Source organism: Micromys minutus, assembly GCF_963924665.1.
Source record: "Micromys minutus genome assembly, chromosome: 7".
Classification (NCBI taxonomy): domain Eukaryota; kingdom Metazoa; phylum Chordata; class Mammalia; order Rodentia; family Muridae; genus Micromys; species Micromys minutus.
The window spans coordinates 59536031-59555697 of record NC_137976.1 but is presented as its reverse complement, the minus strand read 5'-3'; the positions used below and the strand labels follow the sequence as shown (position 1 = coordinate 59555697).

The 19667-nt window shown below is 42.5% G+C and overlaps 1 protein-coding gene across 2 annotated transcripts in view; it reads left to right on the top strand.

Moving 5' to 3' along the window:
• The window catches only part of OSBPL11 (oxysterol binding protein like 11), a 57835-nt gene extending 38872 nt beyond the window's left edge, over window positions 1-18963 (top strand). For both annotated transcript variants that reach the window (XM_080918741.1, XM_080918740.1), the window contains exons 8-13: window positions 343-483; window positions 2105-2603; window positions 3700-3886; window positions 11315-11497; window positions 12280-12433; window positions 17409-18963. In XM_080918741.1, coding sequence (XP_080774867.1) covers window positions 343-483; window positions 2105-2603; window positions 3700-3886; window positions 11315-11497; window positions 12280-12433; window positions 17409-17471 — 1227 coding nt within the window. In that variant the 3' untranslated portion in view covers window positions 17472-18963. The remainder of the gene's footprint in view (window positions 1-342; window positions 484-2104; window positions 2604-3699; window positions 3887-11314; window positions 11498-12279; window positions 12434-17408) is intronic.
• The last annotated feature ends 704 nt before the right edge of the window (window positions 18964-19667 follow it).

The following is a 19667-nucleotide window of genomic DNA, read 5'->3' as shown; positions in this document are numbered from 1 at the left end:
CCCCCCTCTCTCACACACACACACAGTTTATTTTCAATTAATATTAACAAAAAAAAACATCTTGAATTTCAAGACTTTATGGCTTATGCCTGTAATCCCAAGACAAGGGTAAGTTCAAGGCTAGTTCATGGTGAGACTATGTCTCAAACAAAACAAGCAAACGAATGAAAACGTATATTACATATGTTACAGGACCACCATCTGCTCGATACCGGCAATTATGTTCTCCTCAAAGGGAATTTATTTCTTGGCTCAGTGGTGGGATTTATATTTTCAGAAGGGTTTTCAAGTAGGTGTTACTGAGCACCTGTAATAGTGGACTCTGCTCTCTTCCACATCAAGGAGCCTGAAGAAATCAATGCGGATGATGAGATAGAGGACACCTGTGACAACAAGGAGGATGACCTGGGGGCCGTGGAGGAGCAGCGCAGTGTGATCCTGCACCTCCTGTCCCAGCTCAAGCTGGGCATGGACTTAACCAGAGTAAGTGACAGGTTGGCTGCCTGGGAGGCCAGGGCTCTGTACCTCAGACTGACAGGAGACAGCCCTGTCTGCAGTCCTTGCACAGGTAAAACCAAGGCAGGAGGATGGTGAGCTCAGGGCCAGCCTGGGCTACGTAGGAGACATCTGTCATGAATTAAACTGAGATTTGGGTTCCATCAAAAGCTGTAATGTAGAGGTGAAAGATTGTTTTCCATACTTACCTGTTGGGGTACTTTAAACAGAAAGCCTTTTGCCTTTAGAATTGATTCTACATTGCTAAAAGGTCAAAATTGCTGGTTGTTCATTTAGTTGGTTGGTTTTAGTTTTTAACTTAGACTTACATGCTTGAGAGGAGCCTTTTCTGTTTAAACTGTGTCTATGTAATGTGTGTGGTGGTGCAGCCAAGAGTCAGTCCTTTTCTTCTAGCATACTTTCCAGGATCAAACTCCAGTGGTCGGGCTCTCAGTGTAACATCCCAGAGCACACTGTCAAGAGAACTGCGTAATGAAGTCTCCATGGCCGGTGAAGAGATCTGTACCCCTGTGTCTCAGTTTGTTCCTCAGTTGCTGAGATAAAACGATGAGCAAAACCAACTTAGAGAGGAAAGAGTTAATTCCTGATTACACCTCACAGTCCATGAAGAAAAGGCAAGACAGAACCCTGCAGACAGGAACTGGAGCAGAGGCTGTGAAGGAGTGCTTCCTACTGGCTTGTTCCTTGTGGCTTGCTCAGCCTGCTTTCTTACACCATCCAGGAGCAGCTGCCCAGGGATGACACCACCCACAATGGGCTGGGCCCTCTCACATCAATCACTAATCAAGACAATCCCTTGTCTACAGGCCAATCAGAGGCTTTTTTTCTCAGTGGAGGTTCTTTCTTCCCAGATGATCCTGGCTTCTGTCCAATTTACAAAAACTAACTGGCACATACTGGCTGGCCTCACATTTGAATGAATACTGCCTCATGCTCCCAAGTGCCATATGCTGCCACGCTCAGCTTCCCACAATTTATTTTAAAGAAAGGGGTGGGGGCTAGAGGGAATGCCCCAGCACTAAAGAGCAGGTACTGCTCTTGCACAGGACTTCAGTTTGGTTCCCAGCACCCTTGTTGGGCAGCTTATAACTATCTGTAATTCAGGGACCTGATACCCTCCTCTGGCTTCCATTGGATTTACACTTACTCATCTGTATATACCCTACACAAATGTACACATACACAGATAGTTAAAAATAATAAAATAAAATCTTTAAAAAAGGAGAAAAGAGCATGTTTTATCTAATACTTGGCATTATACAATGTGCTGATAGTCATGTAACCTGGAATCTTGAGAACCTTAGGAAGAGGGTCACACAGCCCTGGAGTAGTCCATGCTGTTCTGGAACTCACATCGGTCCTTCTGTCTGTTCTTTAGTCTTGAATTTGTATTTAATCTTAACCATTCAGGCAGAGTCTCACCTCCTTTTAAACATGCTTGGGCTTCTTTCTGCTTTTATAAGACCAAGTCCTTTGGTTTGCATTTCTGTTTCCAGTATGAGATGTTCTTGGATGATAGAGATCATTATTTTGCAAATATGTATGTGGATTAACTGCTCTTGTTAATTGATTTGTATTGATGTTTTAGGTGGTGCTTCCTACTTTTATCCTGGAGAAGCGTTCCTTACTGGAGATGTATGCAGATTTCATGTCTCATCCAGACCTGTTCATAGGCATCACCAATGGAGCCACGCCAGAGGACCGAATGATTCGATTTGTTGAGTACTACCTTACCTCATTTCATGAAGGCAGAAAGGGAGCCATTGCTAAGAAGCCGTACAACCCTATCATTGGAGAAACCTTCCATTGTTCCTGGAGGATGCCTAAGAGCAAAGTGGCATCTGGTGTGAGTGGCGGCTCTTCCTCCCCAGCCATCACAAACCATGCTTCTCTGCCAGATGAGGCTCTGACCCAGAGTGTCTCAGACTGTTACACTGTCAGATTTGTTGCTGAGCAGGTGTCCCATCATCCTCCAGTCTCAGGATTTTATGCAGAATGTGCAGAAAGGAAGATGTGTGTAAATGCACATGTCTGGACTAAAAGCAAGTTCTTAGGCATGTCAATAGGTGTGACAATGGTTGGAGAAGGTGAGTAAAAAAATGTTCTCCAGTTTTTATATCAGTCTTGCTAGGTTTGGAAAGGCTGTAGGTATTAGCTATAGGGTTTTAAAGATTCTTCTGTACCTATGATACAGGATAGCTAGATTAACCAAAGCTACACAGAGAAACACAAACCAAAAAACAAACAAAATAATAATAATAATAATAATAATAATAATAATAATAGTGAAGGTAGAAGCTGGGTATGGTAGACACTTTAACCCCAACACCTAGAGGCAGAAGCAAGCAGGTCTATATGATTTCAAGGTCAGCCTTGTTACAAGAAGATGCTGCGTGTTAACCTCAGGCCTCCTGATACCTACACACAAATACACATACCCACACCAACTCCCCACACAATCAAAATAGGATTTATGGTCATTTATTCTGCTTCTGTTATGTTGTCCAACATTAGAGAGAAGTTAGTTTAATTGCTAACTGACAGGAGGTGGTGGTGCTACCTTTTCCTCTGACCTTCACGGTCACACAGACACACATACAGGCACACTCATACAAATAATAAGACTTTAAGGCAGTAATGTAGCTTGGGCACACTTAGTGTGTCTTAGTTACCTTGTACAGATCTGTTACTCTTTGCTCTTTACTGTAACATCAGTTAATATAGAAATCCCAAATAGAATGATACTCGATTGAAAATCACAACTTAGCTCTCTTACACCACAAACAAAACTTAGGATGGTTATAGTTGTTGATTTAAAAGATTACATTTTGTTCTTCTTTCAAATACATAGACTCATCGTACTGTCTTGGTGACTACCTCGCTGTGGCCAAGCCTTAGCATGATGCCACACAGCAGGCTTCCACCTCAGCCCCAGCCCCAGGGCTTTATTTTATTTTTAGGAACATTGGTGAGAAACTTAGACTACTTGCCCTGTAACAGTTCCAGGTCCCATGAGCCCCAGGAAGTAGCCCCAATTCAGTGGTATCAGAAAATGCTCTCAGATGAAGTCACAGTATCAAAGGGTTAGTGAACATAAACTAATGATGCTCACTACTACATAGGAAAGGAGTCTTTAGTCCTTTCTTTGAGGAGCTGTAACCGCCCTCCTGCCTTCACACTCAGGTGTCCTTTGTCTGTTGGAGCACGGAGAAGAGTACACGTTCTCCCTGCCTTGTGCATACGCCCGCTCCATTCTCACAGTTCCTTGGGTAGAACTAGGCGGCAAAGTCAGCGTCAGCTGTGTGAAGACGGGATACTCAGCCAGCATCACCTTTCATACTAAGCCATTTTACGGTGGCAAACTGCACCGGTAAGAATCAGCTCTTGTTCTGTTCTTTGATCGTGTAGTATAACTCTTGGCTCTTTTTCTGTTTTGTCTCATGTGGATGAGACTGAGGGGTGTGTGCGCAAGCCTGGGGATGTGTCTGTAAACCATGTGTATGCAAGTGCCCACAGAAGCCAGACGAGGGCATCAGATCCCCTGGAACTAGACTAATAGGCAGTTGTGAGTCAGTGTACTTGCTGGACACTAAAATGGGTCTTGTGTGAGATTTACAGTTGCATGTAGCAATATTACCTCTTCATTAGAAGACAGGTTCCCTTAATTCTTTGGGGGTTGTTCGTTTGTGAGACAAGGTCTCAAGTAGCCCATGCTGGCCTTGAATTTGTTCCGTGGCAGCCTCAGTCTCCCAAGTGCTGGGATTACAGACATGTGTTACCATAATCAATTTTATTTGGTGTCGGGGGCAAGCCCAGGCTTTTGCTTTTCTCAGCAAGCATCTATCAACTGATCTCTGACCCCCAGCCCAGTTATCTTTAAAGAAATGTAAAGAAGGCTTATTCAGTTCTGAAGCACTTAATAGGTCTTTAAATTGCCATGCACAAAGCCCTAAGTTTGATCTCCAGCACAATATAGTTATGTCATAGTGGCACATTTTGTAATCCAGGAGGTAGAGGCAGAAGGCTCAGAAATTCAAAGCTACCCTTGTCTGTATACTGAGTGGGAGGCCAGCCTGAGCTACAAGAGACCCTATCTCAAAAACAAAAGCAATAACCAAAAAATGGACTTCAAGGACTAAGTTTTGGTCTCATTTTGGTGAGTGCTCACCTAGAATGTCTGAGATCCTGTGTTCAGTCTCTAAAACCATGAGCAAGCAGTGGATAAATTACGTTTGTCATACCTCTGCACTCTAGAGAAAGAATTGCTGTTTGTACCACTGAGAACAGAATCAGCCTGTTACTAGAAGCCAGGGAACTAGCTGGCCGTGGTGGTACACATCTCTCATCTCACCATTTGGGAGGCTAGATGAGAGGTTTATGGGTTCCAGGCCTATCTGGAAACCAGAATACTTTGGGGAAATCTTTTAGGAAAAAAATTATACATAAAACAAGTTAAACTAGTAAAGGGGGAAAATACCATGATTTCCAAAGCTGATTAGGTTAACAATATAACTAGAAGCCAGTTCTGGTTGGCTTGTCAAATTTTAAAAAAAAAAAAAAATGGTGCTTAATATACTTCTCATTTTCTGATAAAGTGAGTCCTTTTTTTCCAAATGAAGAAAAGCAAACTGCTGGGGTTTAGTACTAAATTCTACAAGTATTTGCATAAGGCCTGAGGAGCACAGTGGATAGTGTCTGCTTTAGCATAATGCTGATATATTTCTTAGTAAGTACACCATGAATAAAACCCAAAGGCAAAGCTTTAACTTCCAGTAAAAACTCTGTTATTTTATTGCTAGATCCACAGACTTGTTGGTATCCCAAATAGCTACACCCAACTCTAGTTCATTTCAAAATGTCTCTCTCTCTCTCTCTTTTTTTTTTTTTACAACTAGATACTTCTCGTTATCAAGTTACTATAAGTAAGAGCAGCTACTTTATCATTTGCCAGTTATTCAATGCAATATTTAGCTTTGAGTTCAGCAGCATATTTTATATTTTGTGCCATTATTTTTGAGACAGGGTCTTGTGTAGCCCAAGGTGGCCTACAATTCTGTGTAGCTAAGGATGACGCTGAATTTCTAAGCCTTTTGCCTCTTTCTAAGCACTGGTCTTACACGTGTGCACCACCACACTCTGCATAGTGCAGTCCTGAGGATTGAACCCAAGGCTTTCTGCATGCAGGGCAAACTGAGGTACATTCCTCAGCCCCACTGTATCATCTGTTGATACTGTGACTTAGGCCAAGAAATCTTTTTTTTCCTTCCAAACAAATCTTGTTCAAATTGAAGCTGTTGTGGGGAAGGGATAGGGGATTTATGGAGGAGAAACTGGGAAGAGGGATAACATTTGAAATATAAATAAATAAAATTACCAAAAAAAAACAAAAAACAAAAACAAAGAATGAAGCCACTGTGTTCTGAAAGCCTGTTTGAATTGTGGGGGTGCAGACTGTTGCTGTTGTTACTGTGTGGATCGGGGTCTCTGGTGTTCAGGCCCGTCCTGAGCTTAGGGTCCTAACGGACATGCTGAGGTGAGAAGTGTGCCACAATGTCTGCTGAATGTCGGTCTGCTTCAATATCCGTGCGATACTGTTCAGTTTTTAAAATTAATGTGCATTGGTGTTTTGCCTGTGTGTATGTCTGTGAAGGTGTCAGTTACAGATCGTTGTGATCTGGGAAGGGAACCCAGTTTCTCTGGCAGAGCAGCCAGTGTGCTTAACTGTTGAGCCATCTCTCCAGCTCCTAGATATCTGTTTAAGTTGGGATAGCTGTTTTATGTAGGATAATTATTTGGGTTGTTTTTCTTTCTAGACTTATATGTATGAGTGTTTTACCTTCATGTATGAATGTGTGCCTGGTGCTCAAGAAGAATGAATGCATCAGGTTCTCTGGATGGTTGTGAGCCATCGTGTGTGCGAAACTGAGGTCCCCTGGAAAACCTGCAAGTGCTCTTAAGCACTGAACCATCTCTCTATCCTCGTCTACTTGTTTCTTAGGATCATTCTTGCTTCCTAAGGATACTTATCAAAAGAGAATAATTTCAGGGGTCTCTGCAACCTTCACAGGCATGCAGAGAGAGGATTCAAGGGAGGTAAGAACGTAGCACAGCTTACTACCCACCATTGGTTCAGACTTGTCGCATCTGGCCCCAGTAGTTTATCTCAAGCATCTATAATAAAGCACAGCACAATTGGGTAAGAACTATCCTGGAGATAATTAACTCAGTCCCATCTGTACAACAAAGCACACTGAAATCTTGAACAGAGGTAGCTAAATACAGATCAGAGGTGACTACATTGACATTCTTTGTAGAGTCCATAAGATGGGTTCTATAGATTGACTGAGAAAAAAAAAATTATGACAAGGGTCTGGAAAAGGGTTTGGTGCCAGAAAATTCTCTAGTCACAAAGATAAAGTGAAGCTCACCAGGCAGGTAAGTGCTCCCATCCCCAGCCTTCTGTATGGATAACAGACACAGTGTCCTCTTGAAGGAACAGCCCTGTGTGTTTATTTTTCCAGGTTTCCTTGATGCTTATCTGTGAGCACAATACCTCTGTGCCTTGTACAGTTTAAGAAGAGGAACTTATTTAAAGTAGTTTTATCTAAATCAGTGACTGTTAATCAATGAAAGTTGTCTAGACAACAGGGATGTCCATTCTGAGAGTCAAAACCCAACAGGGAAGAGGCCCCATCAGTTGGCGGATTCCAGTGAAGCCAGAGCCTTTAATATATTTAGGTGTTTGGTTTTGGGGTTTTTGTTTGTTTGTTTTGTGGAGTTTGTTTGTTACTTTTGTCTGCTGTGGATGAACAGGTACAGATTTTTACTTAAAACAAGTAAAGCTGGCTCAGTGGTTAAGAGCACTGACTGGTCTTCTAAAGGTTCTGAGTTCAATTCCCAGCAACCACATGGTGGCTCACAACCATCTGTAATGGGATCTGATGCCCTCTTCTGGTGTGTCTAAAGACAGCTACAGTGTACTCATAATAACTAACTAAATAAACAAATAAATCTTTTTAAAACAAACAAGTAGATATCTGTCATATAGGACTAGAGATGGCTCAGCAGTTAAGAGAACTTACTGCTCTTGTAGAGGATATGGTGACTCACTACCCATCTATAACTTCAGCTCCCAGAATCTACTGCCCTCTTCTGACTTCTGCTGGTACCAGACATGCACATGATACACGCATACACTCAGGCATGTGAACACTCACACACACCTAAACACACAGATACACATATACACATGAATACTTTTTAAATAAAATCTGTCAGAGTTCTTCAGAGAGAAAGGTGATTTTGTGGACAAAAAGATAACAGCTCTAGCCTCTCAGAAGTATTTAATAAAACTAATTATTTTTGCTTTTGCCCAATATTAGCAGTTACTATATCCCAGTTTATTTAACTTCATATCTACCATTGATAGAACTTTCTTACTCTTATTTCGTTTTTTAAAAAGATGTATTTATTTTATGTACGTGAGTACACTGTTGCTCTCTTCAGACACACATTGGATCCCATTATAGATGGCTACAAGCCACATTGTGGTTGCTGGGAATTGAACTCAGGAACTCTAGAAGAGCAGTCAGTGCTCTTAACTGCTGAGATGTTTCTCTAGCCCAACTTTCTTACTTTTCATATGGTGGCTTTTAAAACTTGGTGTAAGTTTTACTACCAAATCACTCACCTCTACCTTCGTGGTAATTTTGAGCCTTTGTGGAAAAAATGACAGAGCTTTGACCCCTGTCTTAGTCAGTGTTCTATTGCTGTGAAGAGACACCATGACCACGGCAACTCTTATAAAAGAAAGCATTTAATTGGAGCATGCTTATAGTTTCAGAAGTTTCACCAGTTATCATCAGGGTGGGAAGCATGGTAGCATGCAAGCAGACATGATGCTGGAGAAGGAGCTGAGAGTTCTGTGTCTGCATTGGCAAGCAGCAGGAAGACTCTGGTCCTGGTGTCTTCCTGAAACCTCAGAGCCCTCCCAAGTGACACTTCCTCCAACAAAGCCACACCTCTGAATCCTTCCAACTGATGCCATTCCCTGGTGGGAATGTGAGCCTGTGGCTGGCATTCTCATTCACACCAGCACAACCCCATTTCTTGAGTTAGTTCCCTAATTTCTTGGTCTTGTAAGGTAGTTCTTTGAAGTTCTTTATCTCCATGTGCATGTTACTGCTACAAATCAATGCTTTACATAAGGCTGGATTATTTAAGGGAACGTGTACCTTAAAGTATCAGACAGAACTTGGACCCAAAAGTCCATCCAAACCTGTACTAATATCATGCCTTTGTTACTATTTATGTGATTTAGAACAATTTACATGTTTGTTTTTCTACTTCTGTGTCCTCATCTAAAGAAATAGAGTAGATGTAGTCTTGGCACATGAGTTGACTAATCTAAAATGGCAGCAATTTGAATGTATTTAGTAAATGCCAGACAGGCTGGCAGTATGGAACACTCCTATGCTTTTGCTTGTTTTGAGTACTGATACCACTTTGACCATAGCTCATGCCAGAGGTGAGAATTGGCTTCTAAAAGAAAGCTGCCTCTTGGCTTGGGCAGAGTGGTACATGCCTAAAATCCTGATAGTCAGGAGTAGAAGCAGGAGGATCAAGAGTTCAAGGCCAGGGCCTGCAAAAAAATGTACAGTAGTAAGAGTGTCACTAAAACTGAGCAACTGAGTATCTCAGAATCTGCATGGTGGGAGGAGAAAACTAACTTCTGAAAACTGTCCTGTGACCTCTCTACAGACTAGCAAGTTTGTCCTCCAGACAGATAGGTAGGTAGGTGGGGGGGGGGGTGGATGGAAGGATGGGTGGATGGATGGACGGAAGGATGGATGGGTAGGTTGATGGATGGATGGAGAGATAATAGATAATAAATGGGGTAGGAGAGAGATGAGAGTAGATACATAAATGTTCTTTTAAAAAAATCTTTAAAAGGTGTGGGGAGTTCAAGGCCAGTAACTAAGACACTGAGCCTGAGGCAAGCCTGGACTACAATGAGAGCCTGTCTTAAAAAGCCAAAGTAAAAAGGAAAGACAGCTCTCGAGTTGAGTCGTATGACATGATGGGCCTGTCAGAGGTAACTGTGTTAGTGTACAATGAGTTACATGAGAGGATGGTGTGGACATTCATAAACTAGACTAGAGATGGCTGGATCAGAACACAGTCATATCCTGAGAATCCCTTATCTTCTCTGACTGCCTTCATACCATAGTCACCAAAGTAAGAAACTATAGAGACACAGTCTGGCTGAGTTTGCTGTCTGGACTTTCATGTAAGTGTATGCTGTTGTCATTTAAAGAATATTATAAGGAAAGTGTCTCATTTCATTTAATATTTGTAGGTAGTGACCTGGGAAAGTTATTTGATGGTAGAAAGGCCTCTGGGAGGTAGCTATAACATCAAAGACTGTGTATGGCTGGGTAGGACTTATTAGCCTGTAAGATCAGCCTGAGCAACTTAGTGAGTAACTGGACTACTGGGAAGAGAAATCAGCAAGAGGACTAGTTCTGCTCCGTGTGCCAGAGAGTGGGGGGAAGAGGTAAGTCAGCAGCATCTCTTCACATCCTACAGCTGAATCTTCAAGGAATGGGAAACTATTCCAAGTGGGATCAGAGAAGAAATATGGGAGCTACAAAGATGGCTCTGTGCTTAGGAGTACTTACTGCTCTAGCTGAGGACTCAGGTTCAGTTCCCAGCATCCCACATGGTGGCTCACAACCATCTGTAATTTTAGATCCGGGGTCTCTTCTGACCTCTGCTGGCACCAGGCATGCACATGGTATTCATATATATATGCAGACAAAATACTCATATATATAGCATAAAGTAATAAATCTAAAAAGTTTTTGTGATGATCAAGTAACCTCTTAAGAAATATTCTGACTTTTAAGAAGTCCTTCATAATACAATTCTGATGTTCATATGGTTTGAAATACAGCCCAGAGTTCCTGCCCCTATCACCAAGTGAACTTTGTGACCAGTGAACCATGAGTTACTTCTAGCTTGCAATTTTGAATTTTTGACTTTCACTCCAAATATTCATACACCTTGCCCCCCAAGACATGGCCCACAAATTCTTCATTATTGGGCTCTTTACCCACCTGCTTTGATGTCCGGGTTTGCAGCTCACTTATTTCTCCTTTCTGGTTTCTTGACTTGTATTCACATGACAGATGTACCTAATTCCTTGTGCTGCTGTGGGGCCTCCAAGTCTCTGGTTCAAGACCTTAACCTTTAACCTCTGCCTGCCATTCCCTGGGTTTTGAACTTGTCTCATCTGTGTCCTACAGGAAACATAACATCATTAAAAATGGTTGAATTGCACTTTTGGGGCCTGGCATAGTAGTTTAAAGGTTTCTTCCCATTCCATTTAATACCAGCATTTAGAGGTAAAGACAGGTGGAATTCTTCTGTGAGTTTGAAGTTATCTTGGTCTACATAGTTCCAGGACAGCCAAAGCTATAGTGAGACCCTGTCTAAGGGAGGAAAACAAACAAACAAACAAATATTGGGTGAGTGATTTCTAGAACTGCAGATGTTTTAGTTAGAGAGGACTAGTAGGAGCTAGATTGTAATGCTGTAACATTGTTTAGACATGTTAGACATGGTTCTCCACTTATTCTAATGAAATCCAGTCTGATGCCTGATATTCTTTCTGAAGAACTAAAACTGATGCATCTGAGCAGTTATATAGAAACATGCTCTGTACAGTGGGTTTTCCAGATGTGTCCTTGGGCTTCCTTCCGAATTCTAAGAAACCTTTGCTTTCTGCCTGCTCTAGAGTCACAGCTGAAGTGAAGTGCAACCTTACCAACACTGTGGTGTGCAGAGTCCAAGGGGAATGGAACAGCGTTCTGGAGTTCACCTACAGCAATGGAGAGACCAAGTATGTGGACCTGGCTAAACTGGCCGTGACAAAGAAAAGAGTACGACCTCTGGAGAAGCAGGATCCCTTCGAATCCAGGTGTGTTGCCTCACAGCCAGTCGGGAAGGTTGGAAGCTCTGGAATCTAGTTAAGTCAGGCACTAAGTCACTTTCTATCAGCTTTTCCACCTGTAGAATGAAAGACTTGGTCTGATTTTCTTCACTTAAAACCCTTTGCCAGAACAGCAATTTAAGGTGTATAATGTTAGTATGGAAAAGTTTTGTCTCCTATATTAAAATTAATTTGGAAGACTAGCAGATGCCTTGCTGGTGAGCTGGCTCTGAGGGAAAGGCACTGCCATGCATGGCTGACAGCCTAATTTTGATCCTCTGAACCCATGAGAAAAGGAGAAAGCACCACTCCACAGGTTGACCTCTGACCTCCCTGGTGCACCATGCAGCTCCTTCTCCCAATAATAAATTCAAAATTCAAAAAGCACACTACCTCTGTGGAGACACTGCTGGATTGTGTTTCCTAAGGTTCTATTAAAGGCTTTTCTGTATGTCTTCTAGACTACTTATCGGCCTCATGCCCTTCAACCTTTTAAATATCTCAGGTTACTTGTTAATTCTGAAAGTTTCCTACAAACAGAATGGATGCTTTTGTAACTTGAGGAAATGTTTCTTAACTGAATTTCTCAATTTAAAACCCATCAACAGTTGCAACAATCTGCATATCCACTACAGGGCCCAGTGTCTGTTCTCAGAGCTCAGGAGTGGGCTGTGGATCTGATTTAGAAAATGTAAATGTTGGAAATTACTGTGACTTCTAAATTATCTCTAGAAAAGAATGTTTGTAAAACAGGCCATTTTAAATTTTAGACGATTATGGAAAAATGTAACAGACTCTCTGAGGGAATCTGAAATTGACAAGGCCACAGAGCACAAACGTTCCCTGGAGGAACGCCAGAGAACAGAAGAAAGGCTTCGGACTGAAACAGGCACACCCTGGAAAACCAAATATTTTATTAAAGAGGTATGTCCTGCGTGCGTTCAGGCCTTGGCTCATTGTGTGCCCATGAGAACCCTATCTTACCTGGTCATTGCTGCTTTGCTGTCTCTTGTGTGTCTTCATTTTTAAAAGTAGGATAGCTAGGCTTGAGGAGATGGCCCAGTCAGTAAAGTACTTCTGTATAAGCCTGGGGGCCCAGTCCAGATCCCCAGAACCCTAGGAAAAGCTACAGTCTCAATTCTGGGAAGGCAGAGACTCAAGGTTCCAGGGGCACTTGGCTACCCAGCCAGGTTCAGTGAGAGACCCTACCTCAGAAAACAAGGGAGAAGACTGGTGAGGTGGTTCAGAGCCTAAGGATCTGAGTTTGATCCTTAGAATCCACATGGTAGAAGAAAAGAACTCACTTTCCCAAGTTTACCTCCACACATGTACACAAAATTAAGTGATTGATTAAGTGTCATTTTTTCAATTAAAAAATATTTATTTATTTATTTATTATTTGTAAGTACACTGTTGCTGTCTTCAGACACACCAGAGAGGGCATCGGAACCCATTACAGATGGTTGTGAGCCACCATGTGGTTGCTGGGAATTGAACTCAGGGCCTCTGGAAGAGCACTCAGTGCTCTTAACCCCTGAGCCATGTCTCCTTCCCCAGTTGTAATTTCTAAAACTTAAAAAAATGAAACAAACTTGATGTCTAGCTTCTACCCTCATGCACATAACACACAGACACAGACACACACAGATAGACACACACAAATACACACACACAGAGAGTCTCACTTCTGTGGGAGCTTTCTCATGCGCTTTCGACAACTTGTTCAAGTAATATAGCTTCTCCACAGAGCACAGTAAATATATTTGGGGATTGAAGTGAGCCACAGATTAAGATTCTAACCTAGCATTCAATAGCAGGAAGTGCAGGGTGCAGTTGACTGTCTTCAGGTTACTTTTTAAACTGTTCACTTATAGGCATCACATTTTAAGAGAGACAAAAGAGGTGGCACTGGCCATGCGGAGGTAGTGAAGTTGCTAGATATAGGGATGTTCAGGAAGGAAATCAGGGATACTTTGTGGTGCACTTCAAAGTATGTGCAGAGACTTTTATCAGCGACTAGAAGGGTAGCTCGGTGGTACACTATTTGCTTGCCATTTTGAAAGTTCTGGGTTGATCACCGGAAACAAAAATTCAAGTACTTGACTAGAGCCCAAACTCCCAACTAGCAGGTCTTAGAAATAACAGAGTGAGAATATAACACAGCGTATCTCTGATACCTGGGCACGGTGGCACATGCCTCTAATCCCAGCACTCTGCAGACAGAGGCAGGTGGATCTCAGAGTTGTAGGATACCCAGGGCTGCACAGAGAAACCCTTTCTTGAAAAACCAATATACAATGTATCCCTGGAGGCTAGAATATATCACCCCTTTCATGGATTGGGAGACAATAGTTTGCAGTTGAACTAAATGATGGAAAAAAAATAAAAAACAAAACAGCCGATAATTTGGGGTTGAAGAGGTAGCTCTGTATTTAAGAGCATTTGCAGATGACCTGAGATCAGTTCTTGGCATCCTCATCAAATACCTCTTGAGACAGCTGCATATACAGTATATGTAAAGTCACATAGGCACAGACATATATACACTTAAATAAAAAATAGTTTTTAAAAAATCCATAGTTCAGGCTGTAGGGATGACTCAATGGTTAAGAGGACTGACTGCTCTTCCAGAGGTCCTGAGTTTAAATTCCAGCAACCACATGGTAGCTCACAACCATCTGTGTCTGAAGACAGCAACAATGTATTCAACATATAAAATAATCTTTTTTTTTTTAAAATGTCTAATTCAGGCTGGTGACATAGCTCAGCAAGGAAAGGCTCTTGCCTCATGTAAAGTTTTTTTTAAATCCAAATTCATTTTAGTAGCTTCTGTACCTTTATTTTTCCAATCTTTTACTAACTTTTTGTTTAAGAGTAACAGATAGAACATTTTTTAACTCCTTATTTCTTGTTTTTTATTTTGTTCTTTTGTAGACAGGGGGGCCCACATGACCTAATGTGGAGGAGGACAACTTAATGAACTGGTCCTTCTTTTACCATGTGGGTTGCAGGAAGGTTGCCAGGTCTTCACTGGCAGTGATTTCACCTGCTAAGCCATCTTACTAGCGATCCCTGCATGTTTACATGAACAGATAGACATTTGTAATTAGATTCAGAATTATACCCAGCTTTCCTTGAGTTAAAACAATAGGTGTAGCAGAAACATATATTTATTGTTTAAAACTAGCTCTTGGCTGAACAGGGAGCTAGCTCTGTTTTTGTAAAAAAAAAAAAAAATGCCATTAACAGAATTGAAAAGGTAGCCCTGACATGCATTCATTCACTAATTTTTTAAAAAGATTTGTTTATTGATATATATGTGTATGTGTATATATATATGTGTGTGTTTATATATATATATATATATATATATATATATATATATATATATATATATATATATATATATATATATATATATATATATATGGGTCTTTTTTCTGCATGTACATCTGCACACCAAGAGACAGCATCAGACAGTTGTGAGCTGCCATGTGGGTGCTGGGAATTGAACTTCTTCCTTCCTTTTTTTTTTTTGGAGACAGGGTTTCACTTTGTATACCTAGCTGGAACTGGAACTCTTTAAATCAACCAAGTTATTTCAGAACTCAGAGATCTGCCTCTGCCTCCCAAGTGCTTGGCTTAAAGCTCATACCACCATGCCTACTAGCACCCCAACATTGTTGCTACTGACGTCATATGAGTCTTAATTAGCGTTTGATTGCTTAGAGATGGACTGAGGAAACTCCACAGCAACTCTTACAGTGGATAACGTGGGATTGGAGCTGGCTTACGGTTCCGAGGGTTAGTCCATTACTCTCATGGCAGGAAGCATGGTGATCTGCAGGCAGCCATGGTGCTGGTGAGTAGCTGAGAGTTCTGTGTCCCGAGCCGAAGGCAGCAGGAAGAGAGTGTGACAGTAGTGAACCTGGCTTGAGGTTCTGAAACCACAAACCCGCCTCCAGTGACAGACTTCCTCCACATCTACTTCAGCAAGGCCACGCCTCCTAACAATGCCATCGCCTATGGGGGACATTTTCACTCAAACCATGCAGCATGTAAGCGTCTCAATTATAGGAGATATTGAGAACCTGTTCATGAGTTGACTTTTAGAGATTTATTTTACAAATGTCAGTGTTTATCTGCATGTATCTGCTCTAATGTGTGCCTGGTACCTGAAGAAGCCAGAAGAGGGTGTCGGTTCTGAAGTAGGATTGTGAAACTAGGGTCCTCTGCAAGAGCGGCAGGTGCTCTCAACCTCCTGCTGGTTGAGTAGAGTTCCAGTCAGGGATACAAAGTGGAGAGATGGCTCAGTGGGCCATTTTTTTAAATCCCACGTGCTCTCAAGGTAGACAAGGGAAAGATAACAAGTGTAATGAAGGAAGGGCCTGTTTCAGTAGAAATGGGGGCTTAAATTTGGAGGGTGCTGGTATACAGGTACATCAGACAAGGTAGAGATGTCTGATACTCATGCCCTCCCTTGTCCTGTGTGTGACTGCATGGTGCCATGTGCCATCACACGCGAGGAGAAGCACTGCAGGATACCAGGATGGCTGAGGGTAGTCACCACAGCCGTAAGTGGGAGCCCCTGTCCTCACACATGGCTCTGCTGCCAACATTAGTAGGTTATGGAGAAGGTGCTGTCTCCTGTGTCATCCTCCACAGAGTTCGGCATATCACAGATGCTTGGTAAACATTAGAATTTTACTTCTCACAGCCTGTTTCCTTTTAGCTAGACTCAAACTCAGTCCTCCTGTCTCAGCCCACAAGTGCTGGGAATACAGGCGAGTGATACCCGCTGAGCTCAAATGCTCTGATTTTTGTCTATAAAGTAAGATAATTGAGTGGCACGTCATTTTTATAGGGCATTGGATAATGTGGTTAGCTGGTATCTTTCACAAAGCAAGGTAGCAGCTGCAGTTTCTAGACTAGGTGATTTCATAGAATCAAAGGCCCAGTGGTTGCTGTTGTTAAAAGACATGAAGGGAAACCCATTAAGAACAGTTGCAGTTGAGGGCAGAGAGTAAACTCAGGTCTGATTTTGAGGCTAACAAGTGGGAATTTCTGGGCACAAGGCAGACTGAAAGAACAGGTGAGAATGGCTGGGGGTTGGCTAGTGTTGGGGTGAAGGAAAAGGAGTTGGATTTTAGGTTTGGTAGATACACATAACTGGTCCTCAGAATTCATAGTTAAAACGGTCAGGTGAAGACAATGCTTACTCAAGACAGCCTGAAGAAGCCTGACTGGTTTAGTTAAACTATGACTAAATTAAAGAGACTCGATGTGAAGGCAGAATTCAGGACGAATCCTTTGCACACTGGCCTGCAGTCCTCATCACCCTGACCTTGACTGCCACATTCCTGCTCTGTTTTTTTCTCCCCCTGCTTTTTGGTCTTGGCTTCATGAACACTTCCTTGTACTTTGCCTTGTACAGCCTATCACGCGTGAGGCTCAGTCTGCAGCATCTTGGCAAATGGCTTAATTGGTACCAAGTGACCTGCAAAATTACATGTCCAAGAGTTACACACTAAGCGTGTCCACATACCACAATCACTGTCCTTGCCTCTTACAGAATACCTGACAATCCACTGAAAGCAGGGAGGATTCTGGCTCATGCTTCAGAGGCATGCTGGGAGCCTGAGGAAGCTGGTTGTCACTTTGGTGGTCAGGTCCATAGGAGGCAGAACTAGGCAGAGCCTCCCAGGACGCGTCAACCCACCATCTCCTAAGCACACCCACACGTGCAGACCATGGCTCAGGTTCCCCTCATCTGCAGGTGGTATCTGAGGTGCCAAGCCTGGAGGCTCTGGAGAACTCCATGTTGCTGTTGGTCCTGGTTGGGTTCTGAGTGGGAGATGCTGGCAGGATGGTACTCTGACTGCCTTTCCACTTGTTTCAGGGAGATGGCTGGGTGTATCACAAACCTCTATGGAAAGGAATTCCATCACAACCAGCAGAGTGACATGCGCTTTCTAAGACTGGGCCAAATGAGGTTCTCTTCTGTGTACCCCAAGCGCTCTCCAGTGGAGTTGTTGCACTGAGTGACTGCCTCCTAACTACAGCCTGAACACGAATGTACCTACTGAGCCCATCACCCTGCAGCAAGACCAAAGTGTTAAGGAAACCGATGGGCCTCTCCAGCCTGCTCACAGACATGAGCAATACCATCTTCCAGCCTTCCACCCCACCAGTACATGTATCATCTTTGATTTGATCTGAAAGCTGCTTGAGCCCCTGGTCTGTTGGGGGCAACATACAACAGCAGAGAGAACTCAGTGACTTTGGTTCCTTTGTAGTAAGAAGTAAAGTCTCTTGCAGCCTCTGTTTTGCTTTCTGTCCATAGCTAAAGTATTCACTGCTCTTGTAAGCCAGCCACGAGGGAGAGGAATATGACCTTCACGTGGATTCAGCCGCTGTGCCTGAAGTCAGTGTTCGCACATCACTGGGCTGTAGCACCAAGGCCTCTCTTCCTCTGGAGGCTGTGCCTGTGTCTGAGGAAGCCCATCAATCACTCTGTTGGAACTCTCTTTTAAAAGTGTATTTATAATTAGAATTGTAACCATGGAGGAATTTTTTTCTTCTGAGCATTTTAATATACTTGAAAACAACATTGACTTGAAAACTTTCAGAACATTTTTCAATACCTAGTTTTATTAAATGTTACACTTAAGAGACAATTTTTTAAAATGTGTTCATGTCAATATGAGATTTTGGCCTTTCTCAAGAACTAAGGCATTAAAATTAGCAAATATTTAAAAACTGTTACTTTTCCTTACCTATTTTCATTTGTAGGCTCATATTCAGTATTACGTGCTATCCTGAGCAAGTTTTCTTTATCTGACCTCTGTTCACTCAAAAGTTAAGACGGAAACCTGTTCCTGTCTGTCAGTAACTCAGTTACGTCTGTGGCTGAGTACACGGAAAGTATGGTTTTGTTTTACTTTTCAAGGAAATGTAAACACTGAAGAAAGGGTATGAACTAAAAAGCAGGAATCTGCATTCAGGTACAAATTGGTTTTTAATAGATATATTATTGGGGTTGAAGAATTGCTGGCAGTGAACAGAGTTGTGCTAATTATGGTTTTCATTTATTCAAGTATTAGCTGAGCACCCACTCGTGGTGCTGACTTGTTACTGCGAGCTACCTTACTGTCCCAGAGTGGTGCCTTACCCCGTTCCTGCCCACGCGGTCTTCCAGTCAGCGTGCAAACGCACCGTTGCTCGAAGCCCGTGCCAGGCGGCTGCGTCTGTGCTCTGAGAAACCATTCTCTTAGGGTTTCATAGGGTGAAAACAGCGACAGTGATTTTTCAGCAAATTGTAAATTTAAAGAATTGGTCTGTGTACAACCATTTTAATGATTCCCTTGTCATTTTTGCTGTGAAGTGCACTGAAAAAAAAATCTCAAAATGAGCTATAGTTCATGTGTTGGGAAAATTGAAAAACAATAAAAATAGAGAACAGCAGTGTTGGCGTCTCTTTTATAAATGGAGGGAAGAGTTTGTGACACATACCCCAACACAAAAGCTGTCTCCAACTGGTAGCCACTTGCAAGTGAAAAATTAATTCTCTCCTCGGGAGCATGGGGGGAACAAACTGCCCTTCAGACGGGGTCCCCGAACAACGTGTGTCTCAGTGTCTGCATGTTCATTTGCTCTTTCTTTGGTCTTATAAAGAACATTTCGTTGGGGCTGGCTCCCAGGTTCAGAGCTTTAGTCCACTACCATCATGATGGGAAGCATGGCAGCATGCAGGCAGACATGGTGCTACAGAAGGGGCCCAAAGTTCTACATCTCGATCTGCGGGCAGCAGGAAAAGAATGGGCCATGCTGGGCCTGGCTTGAGCATCTGAAACCGTAAAGCCTGTCCCTAGTGACCACCTCCTCCAACAAGGCCACACCTCCTAATAATGCCACGCCCTATGAGCTGTGGGGGCCATCTTTCAAACCACCACACTTACTGTGTTGAATCTTATTACTACTCCTTAGATACCTCTTGTTTTCTAATGAGACACAGAAAGGGTATGGATCCATTATGTATGGAAAATGGTCCTTTCAAATACAAGAAAATTGTCTTTAAAAATGTATATAGCTACGCAGTTGGAGAAGAAAGTTTATATTTGGTAACATGCTCACTAAATAAAAATGCAGTTAACTCTGG